We start from the raw sequence: 23,246 nt of genomic DNA, 5'->3' as shown, positions 1-23,246 counted from the left end.
ACACAAAGCACCCTTTACATTCACATTGTTAATTTTAATATTCATAGTATTACATATCACATGAAATGCTTCATCGTGAGTGTTGAAGGATATCCAAGCATCTTATTTGCCATCTTCAAGTCTCATTCTTATCTCTGATCAAGACGTAACATTCAAATGCTTTATATAGAACATCATAATGTGTCTAATAGATTTTCGGTTTTCCTGTGTTGCCCAAATTACTTGATTTTCGAGTATTGAAAGAATAGTCCTTTTAAGTTCCGAAGTCGTCAACAGAATTTTCTTTAAAAGAATTGTCATAGGACATCAATGATGCTAGGGGAGAGTCACCATATCCAAGAGATGGGGCATTATTTTTCCAAGGGTCCATAGTCAAGGGTGGGGTTTTATTTTTCAATGTTTATTTGGTTGGTTTATCTACTTGAAAATATCAAGAATACGTCATATGTTGGAAAGGAAATTTAAATCCTCCACTATCGGCACAGCAAGAGTATACTTTCTAGATGGTCCCCTCCATACCCTACCCGAAGGATAGCACCAAACCGCAGGCGCAGGTGAAAGCTAAATCCAGCTGTCAGAACCGAGATAAAAAAAATATGGAATCATCCTCCCCATATCTGTAATGATGGGCTTCAGGCCAGAAGCCGAGAGTCCTACATACGCGCTACCTCGTCGTCTCGCTCCTACGAGCTAGAAAGAGGTATGGAAGAGTAATCTTTTTAGTTGCGCCACATGGAGGAGACCACTCAGGAAGATCTAACTCGCAAATGAGAAAGTGTTACCCCTTGAGAGGGGTAGCTCGATTCTTTGGACTTCGCAAACCCTCTGCAAGCTGAGGGTACTCAGGTTGAGGGAAAGCATTGTTGTCCGCGAGCTGATGCGCAAGACCGAGGTCAAGCTCCAAGGAGTGCTAGTCCAAACCCGTCCTTGCATACGTGCCGAAGCTGCATGTGCAAATGGTGACAGAGTGGGCGAGGAGATAACCAGATCGGGACACTAAATAATCTGCTCAGAGTTTCCAGGAGGAAGATCGAGGTCAACCTTTGAGAGAGCCAAGGTCCGCTTCCTCTGTGGCCCTAACTGGATCAACTCCAGGCAGCCTTACTTGGAAGGGGGATCCGCGATTCCTAAGGAAGGCAAAAAGCAGACGGACGTCGTCAATGGAGAGACTCAGCTTGGGCAGAGGGGGGCGCTGCTTTGCTGGGGGAAGCGGCAGCAACCCCTAAACCTAAGGGTTGTTCAGGGATCAAACTATCACCGCTTCTACTCAATCATTCCCCAGAGGAGACCGAGCGAACAGAAGTTACATGAAGAAATTTAGAAGACGAGATCAAGAAGACTAAGAAGGCTGTCGAGGTTTTTTTGCCTTTGAGGATGACCTCGAAGGTGAAAAATCCCTCTTGGACTTCTTGCGCAGATAACAAAATCTCTCCCACTGGGAGGATGGTCACTCCCGACACACTGTATAAGGTGAGTCCTGCCAACAAGTGTCCTCTGCAGGCAAGGCCCAAGGAGTGAGGATCGGTCTCGACCGCAGACATGAAGGTGCCACATTTGCGTCCTTCAGGTCCTGGACAAGTCCACATGTCGATCCACAACAGCAACAATCACACATGCAAAGAAAAAAGGAATTAGTCAAATAGCCTGTCAAAGGTTTTAGCGGTAGAGAGAGATATTGTCTATTCTGAACCGAGCCAAAAGCAAAAGTGACGAAAGAACACAAGTGTGTGTGTGTGTGTGTGTGTGTGTAAGCGAGGTAGCTGGTACTACTCTCTACCCACCCCTAACTACGGTGGGTAATTATACCCAGCTAAAAGTCTTAAGGCTACTCTTCCAGCTTTGCTGAAAATATATATCATCATTATTATTATTATTATTATTACTTGCTAAGCTACAACCCTAGCTGGAAAAGCAGGATGCTATATGCCCAGGGGGCCCAACAGGGAAAAATAGCACAGATGGCTGAATAAGGTTCATCCTGATGTTTGTAGATTGCTGTAGCCTATTTGCTCTTATGAGGAATGGTAGTTCATGAGTGTATATACATACGTACATATACCAAAGGCACTTCCCCCAATTTTGGGGGGTAGCCGACATCAACAAATGAAACAAAACAAAAAAGGGGACCTCTACTATCTACATTCCTTCAGCCTAACCAGGGACTCAACCGAGTTCAGCTGGTACTGCTAGGGTGCCACAGCCCAACCTCCCACATTATCCACCACAGATGAAGCTTCATAATGCTGAATCCCCTACTGCTGCTACCTCCACGGTCATCTAAGTCACCGGAGGAAGCAGCAGGGCCTACCGGAACTGCGTCACAATCGCTCGCCATTCATTCCTATTCCTAGCACGCTCTCTTGCCTCTCTCACATCTATCCTCCTATCACCTATAAATAAATTATTTTAATTGAAGAGCTTCTTTGTTGAAGAATTGGTAAATAGGATCTTTAATACACTTTGCATTGTTACAAGATATTGTTGTAAGGACAAGCGTGGCTACCCGGTACCACAAAACGTAAGACTTCACTACAAAGTTTCAGACATTGAGTGTGTATACGATCTAAAGATAATCAAAGTAACTCGAGATCTGGATTCATATATTGGGCTACCATAATCTGTACAGGAATCTGAGGTTAAGCTTTTTGCTTATATCAGTGATTATCTGAGTTCCAGTGATTTCAGCATTTTCATATAAACAATTAGTATATGTCTTCAGTTAAATATTTAGAAGTAACGACAGAAGTACAGTACTGGAATGGTTTAGAGTGACTTAATGCACTGGAGGTGGATTGGTACTTACTCCATTGATAGGACCTCCTCAAATATAGACAGTTTTGGAGTTGGAAGTGGAATCATGTGGATTTGAAAAAAAGCCTAAGCAAGTTGATCTTTCTGCATTATTAATACCCAAAAGTTTCTTTTCAGGCTGCATCAAAGATTGTGTTTGTTATTTGCACTTTCAATGACAGCTTGTTCCAGTCTATTTTTAGGCCATTGGCATGACCTTGGAGATTGAGCTCCTTCACATTGAAAACAGAAATTATTTTCTAAACAATATGCAGTGAAATTATGGAATTTAAGAGCAGGTGAAAAATCTTCGGCTATTTGTGAATATGATATTAATGTGCCCAAAATCATAAAATTTATAACTGGACAAGCAAAAGATGCAGTTTTTTAACAAAATTATTTAAATGTCAAATCTTTATATAGTCTGTCAGAAACGGGGTAAATACAATAATGATTGCTTTATTGGCTCCTTTCAGCTTTTTAACTTCAGAAATATTGGGAGAATAACTCTTCAATATATCCTCATCTGAGAACTCATACAGCTGTCTGCAATAAATTATTCCTTTAGCTTAATTAAAAGTCTGGTGTGGAGATACTTTTTTAATAACATAGGATGGGGAAGATACAAAATTAGTTATCAGCATTAACTGTGTTTCATTACCAGCTTTAACTTGTGAACCATGACCATATCTTTTCAAATTCCCTTGAGGAATAGTGCCACCTTTTCTTCCCAGTCACTCATAGCCCTTAGCCACATTATGCCCTTCCTTGTAAGAAGCGACATGCCAGAATGGTTTGGCTATGACCCTTGAGAAATTCTGGGGTTATAATATTTTGGCAGTTGTAAAGCTTTACATGACTAGACAGGCCTGGGACTTTCTTATTTTTAACTTTTATGAATTTAGCCTTGGAAGAGCTGGCCATCAAAAGTAACATGGATTGCAAAATGATATTTTAATTATAAAATAAATTTTTGAATATACTTACCCGGTGAATATATAATAGCTGCAACTCTGTTGCTCGACAGACAAAAAACAGTAAAAACTCGCCAGCGATCGCTATACAGGTTGCGGGTGTTCCCACCAGCGCCAACTGTCGGCCAGATACCACTCTCTCGATGTAAACAAAGACTTAATTTCTTCTCATCCCACTGCGTCTCTATTGGGGAGGAAGGGAGGGTCGTTTAATTTATATATTCACCGGGTAAGTATATTCAAAAATTTATTTTATAATTAAAATATCATTTTTAAAAATTTAACTTAGGCGGTGAATATATAATAGCTGATTCACACCCAGGGTGGTGGGTAGAGACCAGTTAAATATGTTTACATCATATAAGCTAAGAGTTTTTTATTTCATTTTGACAGTTATCAATATAACAAAACCAAAATAAATAGGTACCTGGTAAGGAAGTCGACTTAGACGATTACTCTGCCTTGTAAGTACGTCTTCCTTACGGAGCCCCGCGATCCTCTTAGGATGCTGACAGACCCCCAGGAGCTGAAGTATCAAGGGCTGCAACCCATACAACAGGACCTCATCAAACCCCTAATCTGGGCGCTCTCAAATGACTTTGACCACCCGCCAAATCAACCAGGATGCGAAAGGCTTCTTAGCCTTCCGGACAACCCATAAAAACAACATTAAAACATTTCAAGAGACAGATTAAAAGGATATGGAATTAGGGAATTGTAGTGGTTGAGCCCTCACCCACTACTGCACTCGCTGCTACGAATGGTCCCAGTGTGTAGCAGTTCTCGTAAAGAGACTGGACATCTTTCAAGTAAAATGACGCGAACACTGACTTGCTTCTCCAATAGGTTGCGTCCATTATACTTTGCAGAGATCTATTTTGCTTAAAGGCCACGGAAGTTGCTACAGCTCTAACCTCGTGCGTCTTAACTTTAAGCAAAGATCGGTCTTCCTCACTCAGGTGTGAATGAGCTCCTCGTATTAACAATCTGATAAAGTATGACAAAGCATTCTTTGACATAGGCAAGGATGGTTTCTTAACCGAACACCATAAAGCTTCAGATTGGCCTCGTAAAGGTTTAGTACGAGCTAAGTGGAACTTAAGAGCTCTAACAGGGCATAAGACTCTTTCTAGTTCATTGCCTACGATCTCCGATAAGCTGGGAATATCGAAAGATTTAGGCCAAGGACGAGAAGGTAGCTCATTTTTGGCTAGAAAACCAAGCTGCAGAGAACAAGTAGCTTTTTCTGACGAAAATCCGATGTTCTTGCTGAAGGCATGAATCTCACTGACTCTTTTAGCCGAGGCTAAGCATACCAGGAAAAGAGTCTTAAGAGTGAGATCTTTCAGGGAGGCTGACTGTAAAGGCTCAAACCTGTCTGACATGAGGAATCTTAGGACCACGTCTAAATTCCACCCAGGAGTAGCCAAACGACGCTCCTTAGTGGTCTCGAAAGACTTGAGGAGGTCTTGCAGATCTTTATTGTTAGAACGATTTAAGCCTCTATGCCGGAAGACCGATGCCAACATGCTTCTGTAGCCCTTGATAGTGGGAGCTGAAAGGGATCGTCCTTTTCTCAGGTATAAGAGAAAATCAGCTATTTGGGCTACAGAGGTACTGGTCGAGGATACGGAAACTGACTTGCACCAGTCTCGGAAGACTTCCCACTTCGATTGGTAGACTCTAATGGTAAACGCTCTCCTTGCTCTAGCAATCGCACTGGCTGCCTACTTCGAAAAGTCTCTAGCTCTCGAGAGTCTTTCGATAGTCTGAAGGCAGTCAGACGAAGAGCGTGGAGGCTTTGGTGTACCTTCTTTACGTGAGGCTGACGTAGAAGGTCTACTCTTAGAGGAAGACTTCTGGGAACGTCTACTAACCATCGAAGTACCTCGGTGAACCATTCTCTCGCGAGCCAGAGGGGAACAACTAACGTCAACCTTGTCCCTTCGTGAGAGGCGAACTTCTGCAGTACCTTGTTGACAATCTTGAATGGTGGGAATGCGTAAAGATCCAGATGTGACCAATCTAGGAGGAAGGCATCTATATGTATTGCTGCTGGGTCCGGGACTGGAGAGCAATAGATTGGAAGCCTCTTGGTCAGCGAGGTTGCAAAGAGATCTATGGTGGGTTGACCCCAAGTGGCCCAAAGTCTCTTGCACACATCCTTGTGGAGGGTCCATTTGGTTGGAATTACTTGACCTTTCCGACTGAGACAATCTGCTAGGACGTTCAAGTCGCCCTGGATGCGTTACTAGGGAGATGCCTCGATCTTTTGACCAGATGAGCAGGTCCCTTGCGATCTCGTACAACGTCAGTGAGTGGGTACCTCCCTGTTTGGAGATGTACGCCAAGGCCGTGGTGTTGTCCGAGTTTACTTCCACCACTTTGCCTCGAAGGAGATACTCGAAGCTTCTCAAGGCCAGATGAACCGCCAAAAGCTCCTTGCAGTTGATATGCATGCTCCTCTGACTCGAGTTCCACAGACCTGAGCATTCCCGACCGTCCAGCGTCGCGCCCCAGCCCAAGTCCGATGCGTCCGAGAAGAGAACGTGGTTGGGTATCTGAACTGCCAGGGGAAGACCCTCTCTTAGGCTGATATTGTCCTTCCACCAAGTCAGACAAGACTTTATCTTTTCGGAAATCGGGATCGAGACCGCCTCTAGCGTCTTGTCCTTTTTCCAGTGAAAAGCCAGATGGAATTGAAGAGGACGGAGGTGTAGTCTTCCTAGTGATACAAATTGCTCCAGGGATGACAGCGTCTCTACCAGACTCATCCACAGCCTGACTGAGCAGCGTTCTTTCTTCAGCATCTTCTGGATGGAGAGCAGGGCTTGATCTATTCTGGGGGCCGACGGAAAAGCCCGAAAAGCTTGACTGTGAATCTCCATCCCTAAATACAGAATAGTTTGGGATGGGACCAGCTGCGACTTTTCCAAATTGACTAGGAGTCCCAATTCCTTGATCAGATCTAGAGTCCAATTGAGATCCTTCAGACAGCGACGACTGGAAGAGGCTCTGAGTAGCCAGTCGTCCAAATAAAGGGAGGCTCGGATGTCCGATAAGTGGAGGAATTTCGCCACATTCCTCATCAGCCTCGTAAACACGAGAGGAGCTGTGCTTAGGCCAAAGCACAGGGCCCGAAACTGGTAAACCACATCTTTGAAGACGAATCTCAGAAGGGGTTGGGAGTCTGAGTGAATGGGGATGTGGAAGTAGGCGTCCCTTAGGTCTAGAGAGACCATCCAGTCTTCCTTCCTGACCGCTGCTAAGACTGACTTTGTGGTCTCCATGGAAAACTTCGTCTTTGTGACAAAGACATTCAGAGCACTGACGTCTAGCACCGGTCTCCAACCTCCTGTCTTCTTTGGTACTAGGAAGAGACGGTTGTAAAACCCCGGTGTTTGAAGGTCCGAGACTTTGACCACCGCTCCCTTCTCTAGCAAAAGAGACACTTCCAGTTTCAGGGCTTGTCTCTTTTCTTCCTCTCTGTACCTGGGAGAGAGATCGATGGGGGACGACGCTAGAGGGGGTTTGCGTACAAAAGGGATTTTGTACCCCTCTCTGAGCAACCTCACAGATTGTTGATCTGCGCCTCTCTTCTCCCAGGCTTGCCAGAAGTTCTTGAGTCTGGCTCCTACTGCTGTCTTAAGTTGAGGGCAGTCAGACTCTGCCCTTAGAGGATTTGGATCCTTTCCTCTTCCCTCGCTTCCCTTCGGCACGAGCACCTCCCCTGCTGGAGGCTCTGCCACGAAAGGTCGGGATAAACCGAGACGCTGGAGTGTCTATCCTCGGTCTAGCAGACAATGTAGGCAAAGGGGGAGCTTTGCGAGCCGAGGACGCAACTAGATCGTGGGTGTCCTTCTGTACTAAAGACAAGGCAATTTCCTTAACCAAGACTTCAGGAAACAGGCACTTGGACAAGGGCGCAAAGAGTAGCTCAGATCTTTGGCATGGCGTCACTCCAGCAGACAGGAAAGAACATAGAGACTCTCGTTTCTTCAGGACTCCGGACGTGAATGAAGCGGCAAGTTCGTTGGACCCATCACGGACGGCCTTGTCCATGCAGGACATAATGAGTAAGGAAACATCCTTATCAGCAGAAGAAATTTTCCTACTCAGAGCTCCTAAACACCAGTCTAGGAAGTTAAAGACTTTGAACGCCCTAAATATACCTTTAAGAAGGTGGTCCAGGTCCGATGGTGACCAACAAATCTTCGAGCGTCTCATGGCAAGGCGGCGGGGAGAGTCTACAAGACTTGAGAAGTCGCCCTGGGCAGAGGCAGGAACTCCCAAGCCGAGAACTTCTCCCATGGCATACCAGACGCTCGATCTAGACGAGAGTTTAGATGGGGGAAAGGCAAATGCTGTCTTCCCTAAACTCTTCTTGGTCTCTAACCAATCGCCTAACAGCCGCAAAGCTCTCTTGGATGAGCGAGAGAACGAGTTTAGTAAAGGCAGGCACAGTAGCAGGAACGCCTAATACAAACTCCGACGGCGGCGAACGAGGAGCCACAGAAACAAAGTGGTCAGGGAACAACTCCTTAAACACAGCCATGACTTTTCTAAAGTCCAAGGATGGTTGAGCTGCCTTAGGCTCATCAAGTTCTGAAGGTTGATCCTCTTGTGGTTCAGCAACGTCCTCATCTGACAGTTCCTCATCCGATAACTGATGAGAAAACGGCAAAGGAGTGGGCAACGTTTGACTCGCCGAGTCCGGTCGCACTGGTGCATGCGTGACGGAGCCGGACGCAGCGTTATGGAACTGCTGAACAGTCTGGGAACTGTCAACAACCATAGGAGCGCGAGGACGCACAGCGTCCACCCGAGACTGTTTAGACCGTCTGGGTTGTGCAGTCAACACCATACCGGGTTGCGGAGGTTGACGCACCGCGTCAAATCAAGTCACCTGTGATGGTTGATGAACGTCCTGAACGTCAACAACCACCTCCATGCGTTGCCTAACGTCAACGTGCGGCTGGAAACCCACACTGGGTCGCATCAGTAGAGGTACAACCCCAACTGGTTGACGCGAGAAAGCTACCTCAACGTCAACAGGACGCACAACAGACCGCTTGGATGGTTGTAGGCCGGAAGGTTCAGCGGCAACCTTCTCCGCATTGAAGTCCTCCATCAAGGACGCAAGCTTGGACTGCATGTCCTGCAGTAACACCCATTTAGGGTCTACGGAAGCAGGTGCGGCAACAGACGGGGTGAGCGACTGAGGCGGCACAACTTTGCCTCTCTTAGGCGGCGAGCAGTCATCCGATGACGGCAACGGGTCCGAACTGTCCCAGTGGCTACAACCGGGACGTTGGACTTGTCCTGAAGGGACCGACTTACGTTTCAAAGGTCTGGAGACCTTGGTCCAAGGTTTCTTACGAGAAACACCTTCGGACGACGAGGTATAAATGGGCTCTCTCGTCTTACGTTGGTAGGGGCGATCTTGGGGAGATACGCCTGATACCATAGAGGGAACATCTGTTCGCTGATCAAGGCCTCTCGAACCCATGAGTCGTACGACATTGCTTCTCCCCTGGGCTTGGGAGCTTGCAAGAGGTCCCGGACTAGGAGGACAACAGGCACGAACAGACGAACCCTCAAGCGCAACACGGTTCACAACACTGAGAAACACTAGGCACTTTAACACTTTCCGCCGTGGCACTTTGGCACTTTAGTTCCTTTACATCCGCCATGAGTTGGTTACGGTCACTTGCTAGGGCCTCAACTCTCTCCCCCAAGGCATGGATAGCATGCATCATGTCTTGCATCGACGGTTCCTGAGTGCTAGGAGGGGGGTTAGGAACAACCACTACAGGGGAAGGATTAGGTTCAGGGGCATGTGGAGAGGAAAAATCTACCGACCTAGATGAACTTCTCCTTACCCTATCTCTCTCTAGTCTGCGTGTATATATTTCAAATTCGATAAAATCGAATTCCGAAAGGCCCACGCATTCCTCACACCGATCTTCCAATTGACAGGTTTTACCCCGACAATTGGAATAAACAGTGTGAGGGTCGAGAGAAGCCTTTGGAAGACGCCTATGACAGTCCCTAGCATTACATTTTCTGAACTTGGGAACTTGTGAAAGGTCAGCCATTTTGAATTAGTCAAGGGAAAATTCCAAAAAAACGATCTAAGTCATCAACAATGAATCCGATCCAAAAAAGAGTTCAAGGATTTATTTGAAGAAAAACACCTGTACTGCGAAAGCTCAAACCAAATTAAAGTACTTCATCAAATATGATGTGAAAAAACTCCAGGTTCAACAGCGAGTAAAGTACGTCTTGTCGACACGTCGACAGAGAAGAAATTGAGTCTTTGTTTACATCGAGAGTGGTATCTGGCCGACAGTTGGCGCTGATGGGCACACCCCAACCTGCATAGCGATCGCTGGCTAGTTTTTACTGTTTTATGTCTGTCGAGCAACAGAGTTGCAGCTATTATATATTCCCCGGCTAAGTTAAATATTTAAAAATTATGTTTGTCTTTGAGACTTTTAATGTAATATTTTTCATTTTCCTAAAGGGATTTAAAAGTTTACATAATATCTCATACATTAATTCACATTGAGCAAAATACCTACACAATATCGAACCTTCCGATTCTAAATTTTAACACCAAAAATTTTTTGGTACTTGCGGTCATGGGTAGAGGGAACAAAAGGTTTCAGTGTGATATAACTGGACACAGAAGTATTGGCAGAGAGATCTTTTTCCCTGCCAAGGCCATCAACAGAATTTTTCTTTTTAAAATTAGCAAAAGTTATCAATAGAGTCTGAGGTTAGCCATTACATCCAGGGGTACATAAAAACATCTGTTTTTCATAGTAGGAAGGGAATAATAATAAACAAGAAAAATTTAAGTTTAGGGGAGGAAAAATTTTTACTCTCTGACATTAAAGAGCTTCCATTAGTTTTTCATGGAATTAATTCCTCCACCAAGGACATGTGAGAGCCGTCTCCCAGATGTCCACTCCCTACCTTAAACCACAACAGAATGGTATTGTAATACTGATCTTAGGTGTATTATAGAAATAATAAATATCAATTTACCATTGTAAGATTTTCACAATGTTTTATAATTGCTCCACTCACCAACCTTATAATTGTCTCATGTTTGTACTCCAGATTTGTACAACACCCTACACTCAGTAGGGAACAAGAGCTGAAGTCTTACCACAGTAACTGATTGCTGTAGACCTTTTTATGCATATTCTCAGGCCAATAGACAATGCTGTATGGGATGCATGAGGTCATTATTCTTTGTAATCTCTGCTTCTTACTATGTGAAAAGAGAATGTGTGGCAATGCAGATGTTTGAGGATGTTGTTTGATTCCCATTGTACATGTGTAACAGACAGAAAGGTCACCTGATTCGTGTCTTGACATCAGGAAAAAATTGTTGCGTATGTTCGCTATGTGACATATTTACTGAAAAGGGCCGTCCAGTCTGGAATTCCTTGGTATAAAAAAGATATAATGTACCATGATGTATCATTTCTTAGAGATGCAGACAAACGTGTTCTTTTAAGAATCAAATGAAGCATATTCTTTTCTGTATATTGTGATAACACAATTGGGGTATGTTCCCTCACAAAATGTCTTTTAAATCTTCTAATCTCAAAACTAATATAGTGATAATAGCTAGAGGATGTAACTCCTCCATTTGTTCACAGAGGCAGGACTGATGGGTGGAGGGATACTTGGTTTATTTATTTTCTTTACACACTAATTAATCTTTTATAGTTTTCTTTTACTGCATTGTCTTTTCATAATTTCACCCTGTTCCTCATTTGAAAAAAAATTAATGATATGAAATTGGAAAACTTTTACCTCGGATACACATTCATTGTTGGGTTTCTTTTGCACGAACCAAAACATGGGGTGGTGCCCATTTATCATATCGCTCCCTGGAGCCGTTAGTTAGTTCATATACTAACCAGATAGTAAGAGTGTGTGATACACCCTGCTGCCGCCTGCTAATTATAACTGTGAACATGATTAGAGTAGTGGCTCAGTGTACGCCAAACCCATTTGATGGGACTGAGAGCATTTCAAGTATACAGTACAACCATCCCCACTTTAATCATATTGATGAGCAAACTAGACAGAATACAGAGAGTCCTATCTCCTAAAAATAAACAGCCCACTCAAGAAATCCATGGGCGAACTTTCTGCAAGAGAGAGTTCCGCTTACCAATATGGGAATCTTGACACTCTTGGTCCAAACATTATCGGGTAATAGGCAAGATCACCACAGCTCCCACAATTGGTTTTGAAGAAATCAATCCAATCCCATAAATAGTATCCCTTCCCAAAAGCATAGAAAGTGAAAAGAGGAAGAGAGATGAACAGCAAGATGGAACATAGTTGATAAAATATAGAGGAGGTTGAAGTAACAATAAGCAATAGCAAAAGTATGGGAAATTTTAAGTCAAACTGAAGGAAAATTATTCCCGAGTTTAAGAACCCTCTTGCACGTCACAAGGCTTCAACATGGAAAATAAACGCTTCATGGTAAAGCCAAGTAGCTATGTCAAAGCATTCTTTCAAAGGGCTACCTATAAACATTGTGAATCGCTCATGGATGAAAAGTATTTGTATATTAAGCTAAAAATACACACAAAAACACTAGGCTACACTAGCCTAAATTTTACCGAAAAAGGGTCAGACACTTAGGCTAGTCGAACAGACCATACGCAACTGTGACAAATTACTCTATTCTAAACACTCCTAAGACGTCACGAAGTTTAGAGCTGTTATAGTGTCATATGTCGGAAACCATAAATATTCTAGTCTGAATTAGACTAAATCTACCACTAGAAATCCAGAGTTTAACAAAGCTAATAATCTACAGCATATGAAAGTGGGGTAAAAGTTCATAAAAATTGAAGATACAAAGCTTTAAACACCTCCATACTCTCATGATTGCCTGGAGTGAATGGTGTAAAAAGCCATAGCGATACCATTCGTGTAAATTATTCAAATTAATTCACCAAAAGCAGACTTAATCAGTAAAATAAACCTCCCTATAATGTTAACACTACAGAATCACTAAGAATAGTAAATAACTAAATCAGTACTTCATAAATTATTAACAGAATATGCAGATAGTCACAACTAACTCCGCTCGGAAAAAAATGTGTTGGCCATAAGGCGATGAAACTGAAGATGGTGGCTGGGAGCGTATAAACGCCCAGGTAGTATTGTCTTCAGTATGTATTCGTGTTGGTTCTTGGTGATGATGTGTTATTAGTTGTCAGACAAATTTCAGCACTGGATGTGCTGTGATGGGTTCAATAGAGCATGAACCAGTGAGTCTCCCAACACACAGAGTCCATGTTTTGCACATTGAAACACTGGTCCTGGAGTAGGTAAGACAATATTTCTTTTAGATTCTGTTTAATTGGATGTAATCAAAGCCGGTGAAGTGATGGATGTGGTTGCCTCTCCCCACCTACCTCCTGCCAAGTACTATACCTACCATGATAACAATTCAATAGCCCTTCTACCTCTGCTGAAGACATACAGTAATTCTATTTAAAGGACTAAATGTTTGTATTTGTATAGGAACAAAGGGCCCCTAGCAGGAGCATCCTTGGGTGGTAGTACAAATGAATACCATTTTGGTAAGGAATCTTTTCTTTTGTTGAGCATCAAGCTCTTTGCACTTCAAAGATACCAGAACTGTAACTTAGAAGCATGATTCATCAAAATAATAGGCATAAATTTTTCTGCGACGTACAAAATACAAAAAATTAAAAGCAATAGGATGTCTATTCTTTAAGATGATGCAACTGGGAAACATGAAGCAGTTTCATATCAGAATTATGAGAAAATAAAATAATACACTGGGTAATGCAACTTACCTAACTGAGTGATATGGACATTTTGATGTTCAGTGGATATCTTCCTTAATTCCTGTAATAAAAAGCATGAAATTATTTCAATGAGTAACATTCAAAAACCATTAAAGAGCACTTGTGGCTAAGCATAAAACTCTCATGTCAGTGTGAACTCAAAACATATTAGAATTACATATATGACTAAAGGAAAAAGAATATGGGAGAAATGAAATCCAGAGTAAAATCATGACAAATTCTTAGATAATTTTTATTTTTCCTAACTATACAAACCTTAGGGGTATTACTTTCGGCGTAGCTGAAATGACGAGCCATTAATTTTTAACGAGGGGTAACTACCCACACCGCTGGTTAGCGGGTGGTAGGGAGGGTAGCTTGCTACCGCTCCCCCTCACACACCTGCGATTGAGCTCACTTTGCTTGGAGGTAGGACTTCAAGGGGGATAGGGCTGGCGGGCAAGTTTGGTTAAATACTGTAGCTAAGGTTTGCATTGTTAGGAAAAAATACAAATTATCTACGAATATGTCATTTGTTCCGTAACTGGAATACAAACCACGCTATTCAATAGGGGTGACTCATCCATTGGGAAGGTTAGACATCCCAGCCAATCTGGCTTTTTGGCTTTACCCGGGGGCTCCTTATCTGAGTGTTAGCACTCAAGGAATAAGGATTCCTTGCACCTCGCTAAAACCTTGCTACGCAAAGTCTGCGGCCTACGCAACCTATGTGTGAACATATGTAGAAATGCGACTCGTCCTGGTAAAGTTATTCCGAGTTCTTTAAATGGAAAAACTGTGCACTAGGACTTTCCCAATACCACCTCGTCAGGGTATGGGGACGCAACAGTGTTAATCTTAATACTAGATACATAAGGGAGCATGGTTTACCTGGAGTGGTATGAGGTCAGCTATGCAGAGAACCCAGGATGCTGCTTTCCCCAAGAGAGGGGAGGATGAAAAATAGAATAAGAGCCCATCATACCTTTTCATTCATGCAGACTAAAACTGGGTAACAAAGCCCTCAACCTTCTGCTACTTGTCCAATAAGGAGCTTGAGGTTTAAAACCAGCTGTTGTGCAGCCACCACAGGACCAATAGAAAACGTATCGAGTCTCCTGTGGGTTACGTCTTGCAGGTAGCGGGATGTGAACGTGTTCTGACGTTTCCACACTCCAGCTTGAAGAACCTGCATCACTGAGTAGTTTCTTTTGAAGGCCAGGGACGTAGCTATGCCCCTGACATCATGTGCTCTGGGGCGATGTGACGGAGGAGGGTCTGGATTCAGTGCATGGTCAATGACCCTGTGAATCCAGGCCGAGATGGTGTTCTTGGTGACCTTCCTCTTGGTCCTTCCTGTGCTGACGAATAGTGCAGACACACGAGGACAGGCTGCGGCTGTTCTCTTGAGGTACAGCCTCAAACTCCTTACTGGGCATAGTAAGAGATGGTCTGGGTCATCTATTACAGTACGGAAACTAGAAAGCCAGAAGGAGTTGAATCGAGGATCCACTACTCAAAGATTCTGAGTCTTAGCAATAAACTCAGGGACGAAGCTGAATGTTACCTCTCCCCATCACCTTGAATGGGCGATGTCGTATGCGAGACCATGAAGTTCACCGACTTGCTTGGCCAAGGTCAAAGCTAGCAGGAACACCGTCTTTCAAGTCAGGTGGCGATATGTTGCCTGGCGTAATGGTTCATAGGGAGGTCTCTTAAGAGACCTGAGCACTCGAACCCGGTTCCATGGGGGAGGTCTCACTTCTGACTGGGGGCAGGTAAGTTCATAACTACGTATGAGTAGAGAAAGTTCTAGCTATGAAGAAAGGTCCATTCCTTTCAGTCTGAAGGCGAGGCTTACGGCTGAGAGGTAGCCTTTGACTGCCGAGACTGATAGGCACATTTCTTCACGCAAATACACGAGGAACTCCGCTATTGCTGGAATAGTGGCATCGAGTGGAGAGATACCCCTTCCACGACACCAACCACAGAAGACCTTCCACTTTGCCTGGTAGACTGCTGCTGATGATTTTCGCAGGTGTCCAGACATCTTGATTGCAACTTGTTGCGAAAATCCTCTCTGAGAGGAGATGCTGGAGTCTCCAGGCATGAAGTCGTAGCAAAGCTACAGCTTTGTAGAAGATGTTGGCATGTGGTTGGTTGAGTAGACTGTGTTGTGGAGGGAGTTCTCTTGGAATTGCAGAAGGTCCAGAAACCATTCTGCGTGATGCCATAGTGGACCTATGAGGGTCATTGAAAGACTGACTGATGTTCTGGTCTTGTTGAGTATCCTCCTCATCACACAGAACGGGGGAAAGGCGTAAACGTCGATGTTGTCCCACCATTGTTGGAAAGCATCTTGTAAGAGAGCCTTGGGGTCTGGGACTGGGGAACAATACAGCGGGAGCCTGAAGCTCAGGGCCATTGTAAAGAGGTCCACAGTCGGAGAACCCCACAAAGTCAGGACTTTGTTGGCTATTATTATTATTATTATTATTACTATCCAAGCTACAACCCTAGTTGGAAAAGCAAGATGCTATAAGCCCAGGGGCTCCAACAGGGAAAAATAGCCCAGTGAGGAAAGGAAATAAGGAAATAAATAAATGAAGAGAACAAATTAACAATAAATCATTATAAAATAAGAAACAACGTCAAAACAGACATGTCAAATAATAAACTATCAACAACATCAAAAACAAATATGTCATAAATAAACTATAAAAAGACTATGTCTGCCTGGTCAACAAAAAAGCATTTGCTCCAACTTTGAACTTTTGAAGTTCTACTGATTCAACCACCCGATTAGGAAGATCATTCCACAACTTGGTCACAGATGGATGATCCAAAGACCACTCAGTACTTGCTATCTGAGATGCTCTGCTTAGGTTGTCGGCGAGCACATTCCTTTTGCCCGGAATGAAGCGTGCCGATAGTGGTATCGAGTGGATTTCGGCTCATCTCAGTATCTCTACTGCTAGATGGGATAGTTGCTGCGAAAAAGTACCTCCATGTTCGTTGATGTACTGTAGGTCACTACTGTGGTGTTGTCACTCATCACCACCACAGAGTGGCTTGCCAGGAACTGTTGGAACTGTTGAAGAGCCAGAAAGATGGCCTTCATCTCTAGGAGATTTATGTGGATGTACTTTTCTGACTCTGACCAGAGGCCTGAGGTCGTGTGGTGCAGCACGTGGGTCCCCTACCCTTTTTTTTGAAGCGTCTGAAAACAGCATCAAATCCAGGGGGAGGACCAGAAGATCCACTCCCTTTCGTAGATTTTTGTGTGTCACCCACCACTGAAAGTCCGTCAGTTCCGCAGGGCCCATGGGGATCTGGATGTCCGAGGAGTCATGTGCTTGATTCCACCGGGACTCTAGTTGCCACTGAAGGGATCTCATCCTGAGGCGACCATTGGGAACTAAACAGGCCAGCAATGAAAGGTGACCAAGGAGATGTAGCCACGATTGGGCTGGAAGTTCTTCTCGTTTGAGAAAAGGTCTTGCGACCTTTCTCGGCCTTCTTATCCTGTCGTCTGATGGGAAGGCTTTGTGGAGAATGGTGTTTATAATTATGCCTAAGTATACCAGTCTCTGAGTAGGAAGTACAGAGGACTTCTCGAGATTTACCATGATCCCCAGATCCTGGCAAAGTCTTAGAAGTTTGTCTCGGTGTTGAAGAAGGGTTGACACCGAGTCTGCTAGGATTAGTCAGTCGTCCAGATAACGGAGGAGACGGATGTCAATCCTGTGTGTCCAAGATGACACTAGGGTAAACACTCTGGTGAAGCCTTATGGTGCTGTGGATAGACCGAAGCCCAGCACCTTGAACTGGTATATTCTGTTGTCTATAAAATGTCTGATTTGGTCCTATATGTATTACAAACCTCCGACCTTTAAAAAGAGACTCATCCTTAAGAGACGTGGGGAAGGTGTTTCTCATGTGTGAAAGCAAAATGACTGGTCTAAGATGTCAATAGCCTCTGGCGAATCGTCAGAGGAGCGTGATAGTTTGGAAGTTCATGTGCATGAAGAAGAGGTCACAGAAGCATTCGGGAAATGTTCCTGGCAGGAGAATGAAGAGAGTAAGGCTCTGTGTCCTCACCAACAGCATTGGTTCTTTGTCACTTACGAGAATTGGCACTGGTAGCAGAGGTGTGAACCCTTGTACAGAACTACAAACATTGTCTACCGGAGGAAAGGGTTTTGGTACAGAGCTGTTCTTCCAACAAAACTATGCAGAGGAATCAGACAGACTCCAGAGAGAACGACCGATCAAGTCATCCTGTGTTTTGTTAATTTCTTCCTTGGCAAGTGTTACATTAAAAGATTTTGTTATCTCTAGGACTCTAAAACATATGAAGGAGAAACGGCAGTAGCTGTGCATACTTACATCACTAGCACACCCCACTTCTCTCTACCGAAATAGGTAATCCAATAATGGAAATGGAGGGCAGCGCCCTTCATTCTGTCCGGCAGTGCGTTAAGGCAAATGCACTGTCTCCCACAGGAAGAAAAAAGGTAGGAGTTATGTGAAAGTAAAAGCTATCTATCAGACTTCCTGGATTACGATAATGTCTTTTACTCCTTAACCCCCAAAAGTTTCAGCCAAGACTCGGCAAAAATGAAGAGAGATTAAAGAACTTGAAGTTCATCTTCTTCAAGATCGTGCAGGCCAGTGACAACACAACAGCCAGGTGATACGTCCTTTGTACCCTCAGGGATCATCAGACACAAATGGGAAGGGCAACAACACTCCCCTTACACTTGGTGGCCAATGATAACCTTCCTTATAGTTAATGTTGTCAACCACACACAATACGGATAAGACAGCAATAGACATGCCACCCGACAGGAACAAGTATAGGCTGTTAGCAAAAAACTGTAGGCCTAACACAATTACAGATATCAGAAAACACTGTACAGTATATCCAATCATAATATCCCTCGAACACGATTGCAAGACCAAGTATTCAAACCGAGAGAAAAGCAAAAGATTAAAACAACCAGATGATGATGCCGAGAAATACGTACATACTCTCTGACAGCCAAAGTCAAAATGAAGACTAGTTAATTGGTGGGTGGGCAGGTAGCAGCTACGTACTACTAAAACCTAATTTGAAGTTTAAATCACTGATAGAGCTTCGCTCAAGCTGTACTCCTATTGCAGGTCCAAGGTTTGTATTATGTATAACAAAGTAGAATTTTAATTAAAATAAGAAAGCCAAGTTACTATTAGTTTCCAAGTATGGGTTATAGGCAAGTTATAGCTTTAGGAAGATCTAATCTATTATAGCAGTGCTAATATCCTAAATAATATTGTACTACTATGTTGTAAAACAAAGAAAATGCCTTCACTCGACAACATAACTTCTAGTATGGAATCTTTGTAGTTGGTTGGGGCATATCAGATCAGTAATTAAAATGTTGGTAAATATTTACTATGGCAATATATTCCTCATGAAGAAATTGAGAAACATTCCTGGTGTATTTATAGATACTTTGAACTGTTCACATGCAAATAATTAAGGCAAACATCTTTTACAAATTTTAGACATGTTAAAATTCCTGAAAATATGACTGAAAAACCACATTTTAAGGGGGAAACAAACAAAAGACCACCACCTTACCTAACCTCAAAGCCATTTCAGTAAAGTTATAGTTATGGACGGAATTACATTTCGAACATAGAGTATACATTTAGTATTTGTTTACAAGAGCATGCTCTTCATTTACTCCAAATTTATGCAGTCCTGCAGCTCCTCTCTTCTAGCACAGTAATTAGGAAGTTCTTTAAATGGGGGAAAGCAAAAAATGGGATGATATGTTGAACAAGGGGGAGGAGTTATAAAATACTAGCTTGGTTTCACCACTAAACGACTTGGAACTGACATCGTCAACATAGTCAACCTAACAGAAGTTTGTGATGGCGTAAAATCAAAATATATAATAAATTAAAAATAGAGTAATTACTCAAAACTGTCACTATTTGTGAATTGTATATTTAACCCGGCACTTGGCCGGGTAATCAAAACCAAAGTTCTTACCTCTGCCTTATCTGGTGTTCTGCAAGTGGCAATAATAACTTCTGGAGGGAACTCATGAGCTGAAAGTTGTTTAACTAATTCTAACCCGAGTCCTCTATTACTTCCTGTGATTAAAACACTTCGGGCTAACATGATACAGTCACGACAAAAGGCAATCACAAGGTATTTAAAGACCACTTGACTTCTGACTTGTTGTTATGTAGCCTCTGTTTACCTCCCATATCACTCGACAGGCTCATGTCATGGCCCACTATCCTTTCAAAATAAATACAATTATAAATAACAGGGATATTATTCTAATTATGTTTTAACATATACATTTTTTCAAATAACAGGATCTAGGTATATTTAACTTTTAAATAGATTGCAATGTGTTTGTGAGATGAATTACAGTCAACAAACGTTAAAAACAATTATCTTATAGATAGGTTTAATGTTCTTGTTTTTGCATATCTATGATGTAATACATATTATTTATTATATGAGAGTGGTAAAAACAAGAACATTAAACTTACCTACAAAATAATTGTTTTTAACGTGTGTTGACAGTAATTCGTCTAAAAAATAAACACATTGCAATCTACATAAAAGTTAAATATACCCAGAGCCTGTGGGTCTATTTCAATAATTCCTTAAATCTGTTATTGAGGGCAATTCATCTCACAAATAATAACACATAGAGTCTATTTAAAAGTTAATCATTTCAAATGGTAGTTTACACGCAATTCATTTAACAAGCAAACTTATACTATACTTCATATAATACAAAATACAACATTCTACTAGACTTGTATATCATTAGGCCTACTCATGGATTTCCGTGTTGGAGATACTTTTAGTTCATATGTCGAACTAGATGAAAATTCAAATATTACCAATCCACTAATTACCGTATATGTAAATGTGGAAAAGAGACAGCAGGACAATTGCTACAGCTCAGAAGAGAATGCCGAACCGCCATTTCAATCCTGACATCTACAGTAGTGCTTTGAGCTATGGTACATCCTGCAACAAAACCGATGTCGCCTCGCCAGACCCGATTTTGATACGTCATGTCCTTCTTGCCCTGAAAGGTGGCCTGACGTTTAAGCAACAAAGACATCGTTAGAATGGTTCGAATGTGAGGAGGAGGGTAATCACCGATATCAGTCAAAGAAATGCGAGGATTGATGATGATGATGATGATATATAGAAATACACAACATATATATATATATATATATATAATATATATACAATATATATATATATATAATATATATATATATATATATATATATATATATATATATATATATATATATATATATATATATACATATATATATATATATATATATATATATAATATATATATATAATATATATATACATATATATATATATATATATATATATATATATATATATATATATATATATATATGTGTGTGTGTGTGTGTGTGTGTGTATATATTCATATATATATATATATATATATATATATATATATATATATATATATATATATATATATATATATATATATATATATATATATATATATATATAAGCAATAGAGAGGCCTTATCTTTTATTCTTTTAAGAAATGGAATCGTTTTCGAGAATAGTTTTCGAAAAATATAATCACACCGATATATTTGAATTCCTTGTTACCTTTCTAGATGGAACATCCTTAAATATTGTGAGAACTGACTATTCCAATTAATATACGTGGGAATGATGTATCCCTTGTTTGCATTACTCTAGCAGCTGCTCTCTCTCTCTCTCTCTCTCTCTCTCTCTCTCTCTCTCTCTCTCTCTCTCTCTCTCTCTCTCTCTATATATATATATATATATACAATATATATATATATATATATATATATATATATATATATATATATATATATATATATATATATATATATATATATATATATATATATATATATATGTTCAGTGACCACCTAAAACGTTAAAACGATTATGCCCGTTTTCATTGCGAGTTGGAATCATTGATATTAAATGTTATCAATAGGGTTATTACCATCATCATCATCACTTCATAAATGTTAATAAGCAAACCTCGTCAAGCCATACATTAAGATCACCCAATTGCCACCTCTCCACCATCATCTTTAACCCCTACCTGCTTATATCCTTCAATCCCCATCCCCAATGTTTGAGGTTTAAAGGTCTCACGGTTATGATAAGATCCTTCCGGTGGAAGTTTTTTTAGTAAATGAAAAACAAAATACTAAGATGACAATATTTCATTAGGTTTGCTTTCCAGGTATTTAAAATTATATCAAAGCTATAAATAACAAAGTAAATATGCGAATGACTGATTAAACACATATCGAGAGTAATGGATTTCTTGAAGAGCTTACTGGGTAAGCACCTATAAGGTGTTGGACATCAGGACATGAAACGACAAATAAAATCGTAATAATACGATTACTCAATGCTAAGGAAATATTTCCTTTTGCCTTGGGAAGGGTGAAGCCAGCTCGACTCGGACCTTTGAGCATTGAGCAATCGTCACCAGGGAAGGGGGTTCGCTTGGAAGTGAGCGACTTGCCAAGATAATTTGATTGATTGATTGATTAGGAGTATTTTCTCATCCTAACATCTAAGGTTATTGACGCCGAACCAGATAATTTGGGTAAACAGTGTGTTGATAGTTTAATATTTTATACCCTACTTCCTAATCCTATATAGCCTACCACATCATCACAATAATAATGCACCAATGAACTTTCATTGCATATCATTTCACATATTTCATAGTCACCAATCACTTCTGAAACAATATAGATTATGTTAACTGGTGATGCATTTTAAATCTCCAACCTTAAACTAATATAATTGATATAGCAAATAATACTATTTTCTCTAAGAGTAGCCTGTGATAAAAGCTGACGCCAACCACACCCGAGCTACGTGGCTCATGATCGGAATCAAAGGAAAGGACAGAAATCAACAGCTAACCCTTTAAATCTCACCTTCGAGATTTTGAACAAAGGCCACTTGTTAATGATTGGTGACCCAATAGGTTCTATTTGAAACGATACATTATTAGCCCCTACATATAATACATAGGCCACAGTGTGTAATTAAGGAAATGCAAACGAGGGATATTTCCGTGTTATGAATATTAATGTGAATAGTCAGTTCCAATATTATTTAAGAAAATTTTATATAGAAATAGGATAGGAAAACTCAAATAAAAAGTTATGATAAAATCTTTTGATGAATTAGTTTCGAAATATTAGACTACATTTCTTAACAGAATAAAAAAGTTCTCTCTCTTCATCGCATTTCTTTGAGTGATATAAGTAATTTCCCTCCTCTTCACATTCGAACCACCCTAACGATGTCTCGGTTGTTTAACGTCGGCCACCTTTCAGGGCATGAAGGACATGATCTCTCCAAGTCAGGTCTGGCCAGGCGACACCGGTTTTGTTGCTGGGTGTACATCCCAAGGCCAGCGACCAAAGCAAGCTACATTCAATATGTGGATAAGCAGCTACACCTAACACAGCATGTCACCATCCAAGAAAATAAGACTGGAACCTTTATTACTGAATTATCAGA

The 23,246-nt window shown here is 41.6% G+C and overlaps 1 protein-coding gene across 1 annotated transcript in view; it reads right to left on the bottom strand.

Annotated features, from left to right (window-relative positions):
* Positions 1–19,914, bottom strand: part of sni (SDR family oxidoreductase sniffer) — a 72,817-nt gene extending 52,903 nt beyond the window's left edge. The window contains exons 1-2 of the mRNA XM_068363822.1: positions 19,668–19,914; positions 13,634–13,685 (exon numbers count right to left, since the gene is read on the bottom strand). Coding sequence (XP_068219923.1) covers positions 13,634–13,685; positions 19,668–19,799 — 184 coding nt within the window. The 5' untranslated portion in view covers positions 19,800–19,914. The remainder of the gene's footprint in view (positions 1–13,633; positions 13,686–19,667) is intronic.
* Positions 19,915–23,246: the final 3,332 nt, after the last annotated feature.

This window comes from Palaemon carinicauda, chromosome 40, assembly GCF_036898095.1.
Source record: "Palaemon carinicauda isolate YSFRI2023 chromosome 40, ASM3689809v2, whole genome shotgun sequence".
In the NCBI taxonomy this organism is placed as follows: domain Eukaryota; kingdom Metazoa; phylum Arthropoda; class Malacostraca; order Decapoda; family Palaemonidae; genus Palaemon; species Palaemon carinicauda.
Note: the sequence above shows the minus strand (reverse complement) of the source record. Positions and strands in the feature narration are given on the sequence as shown.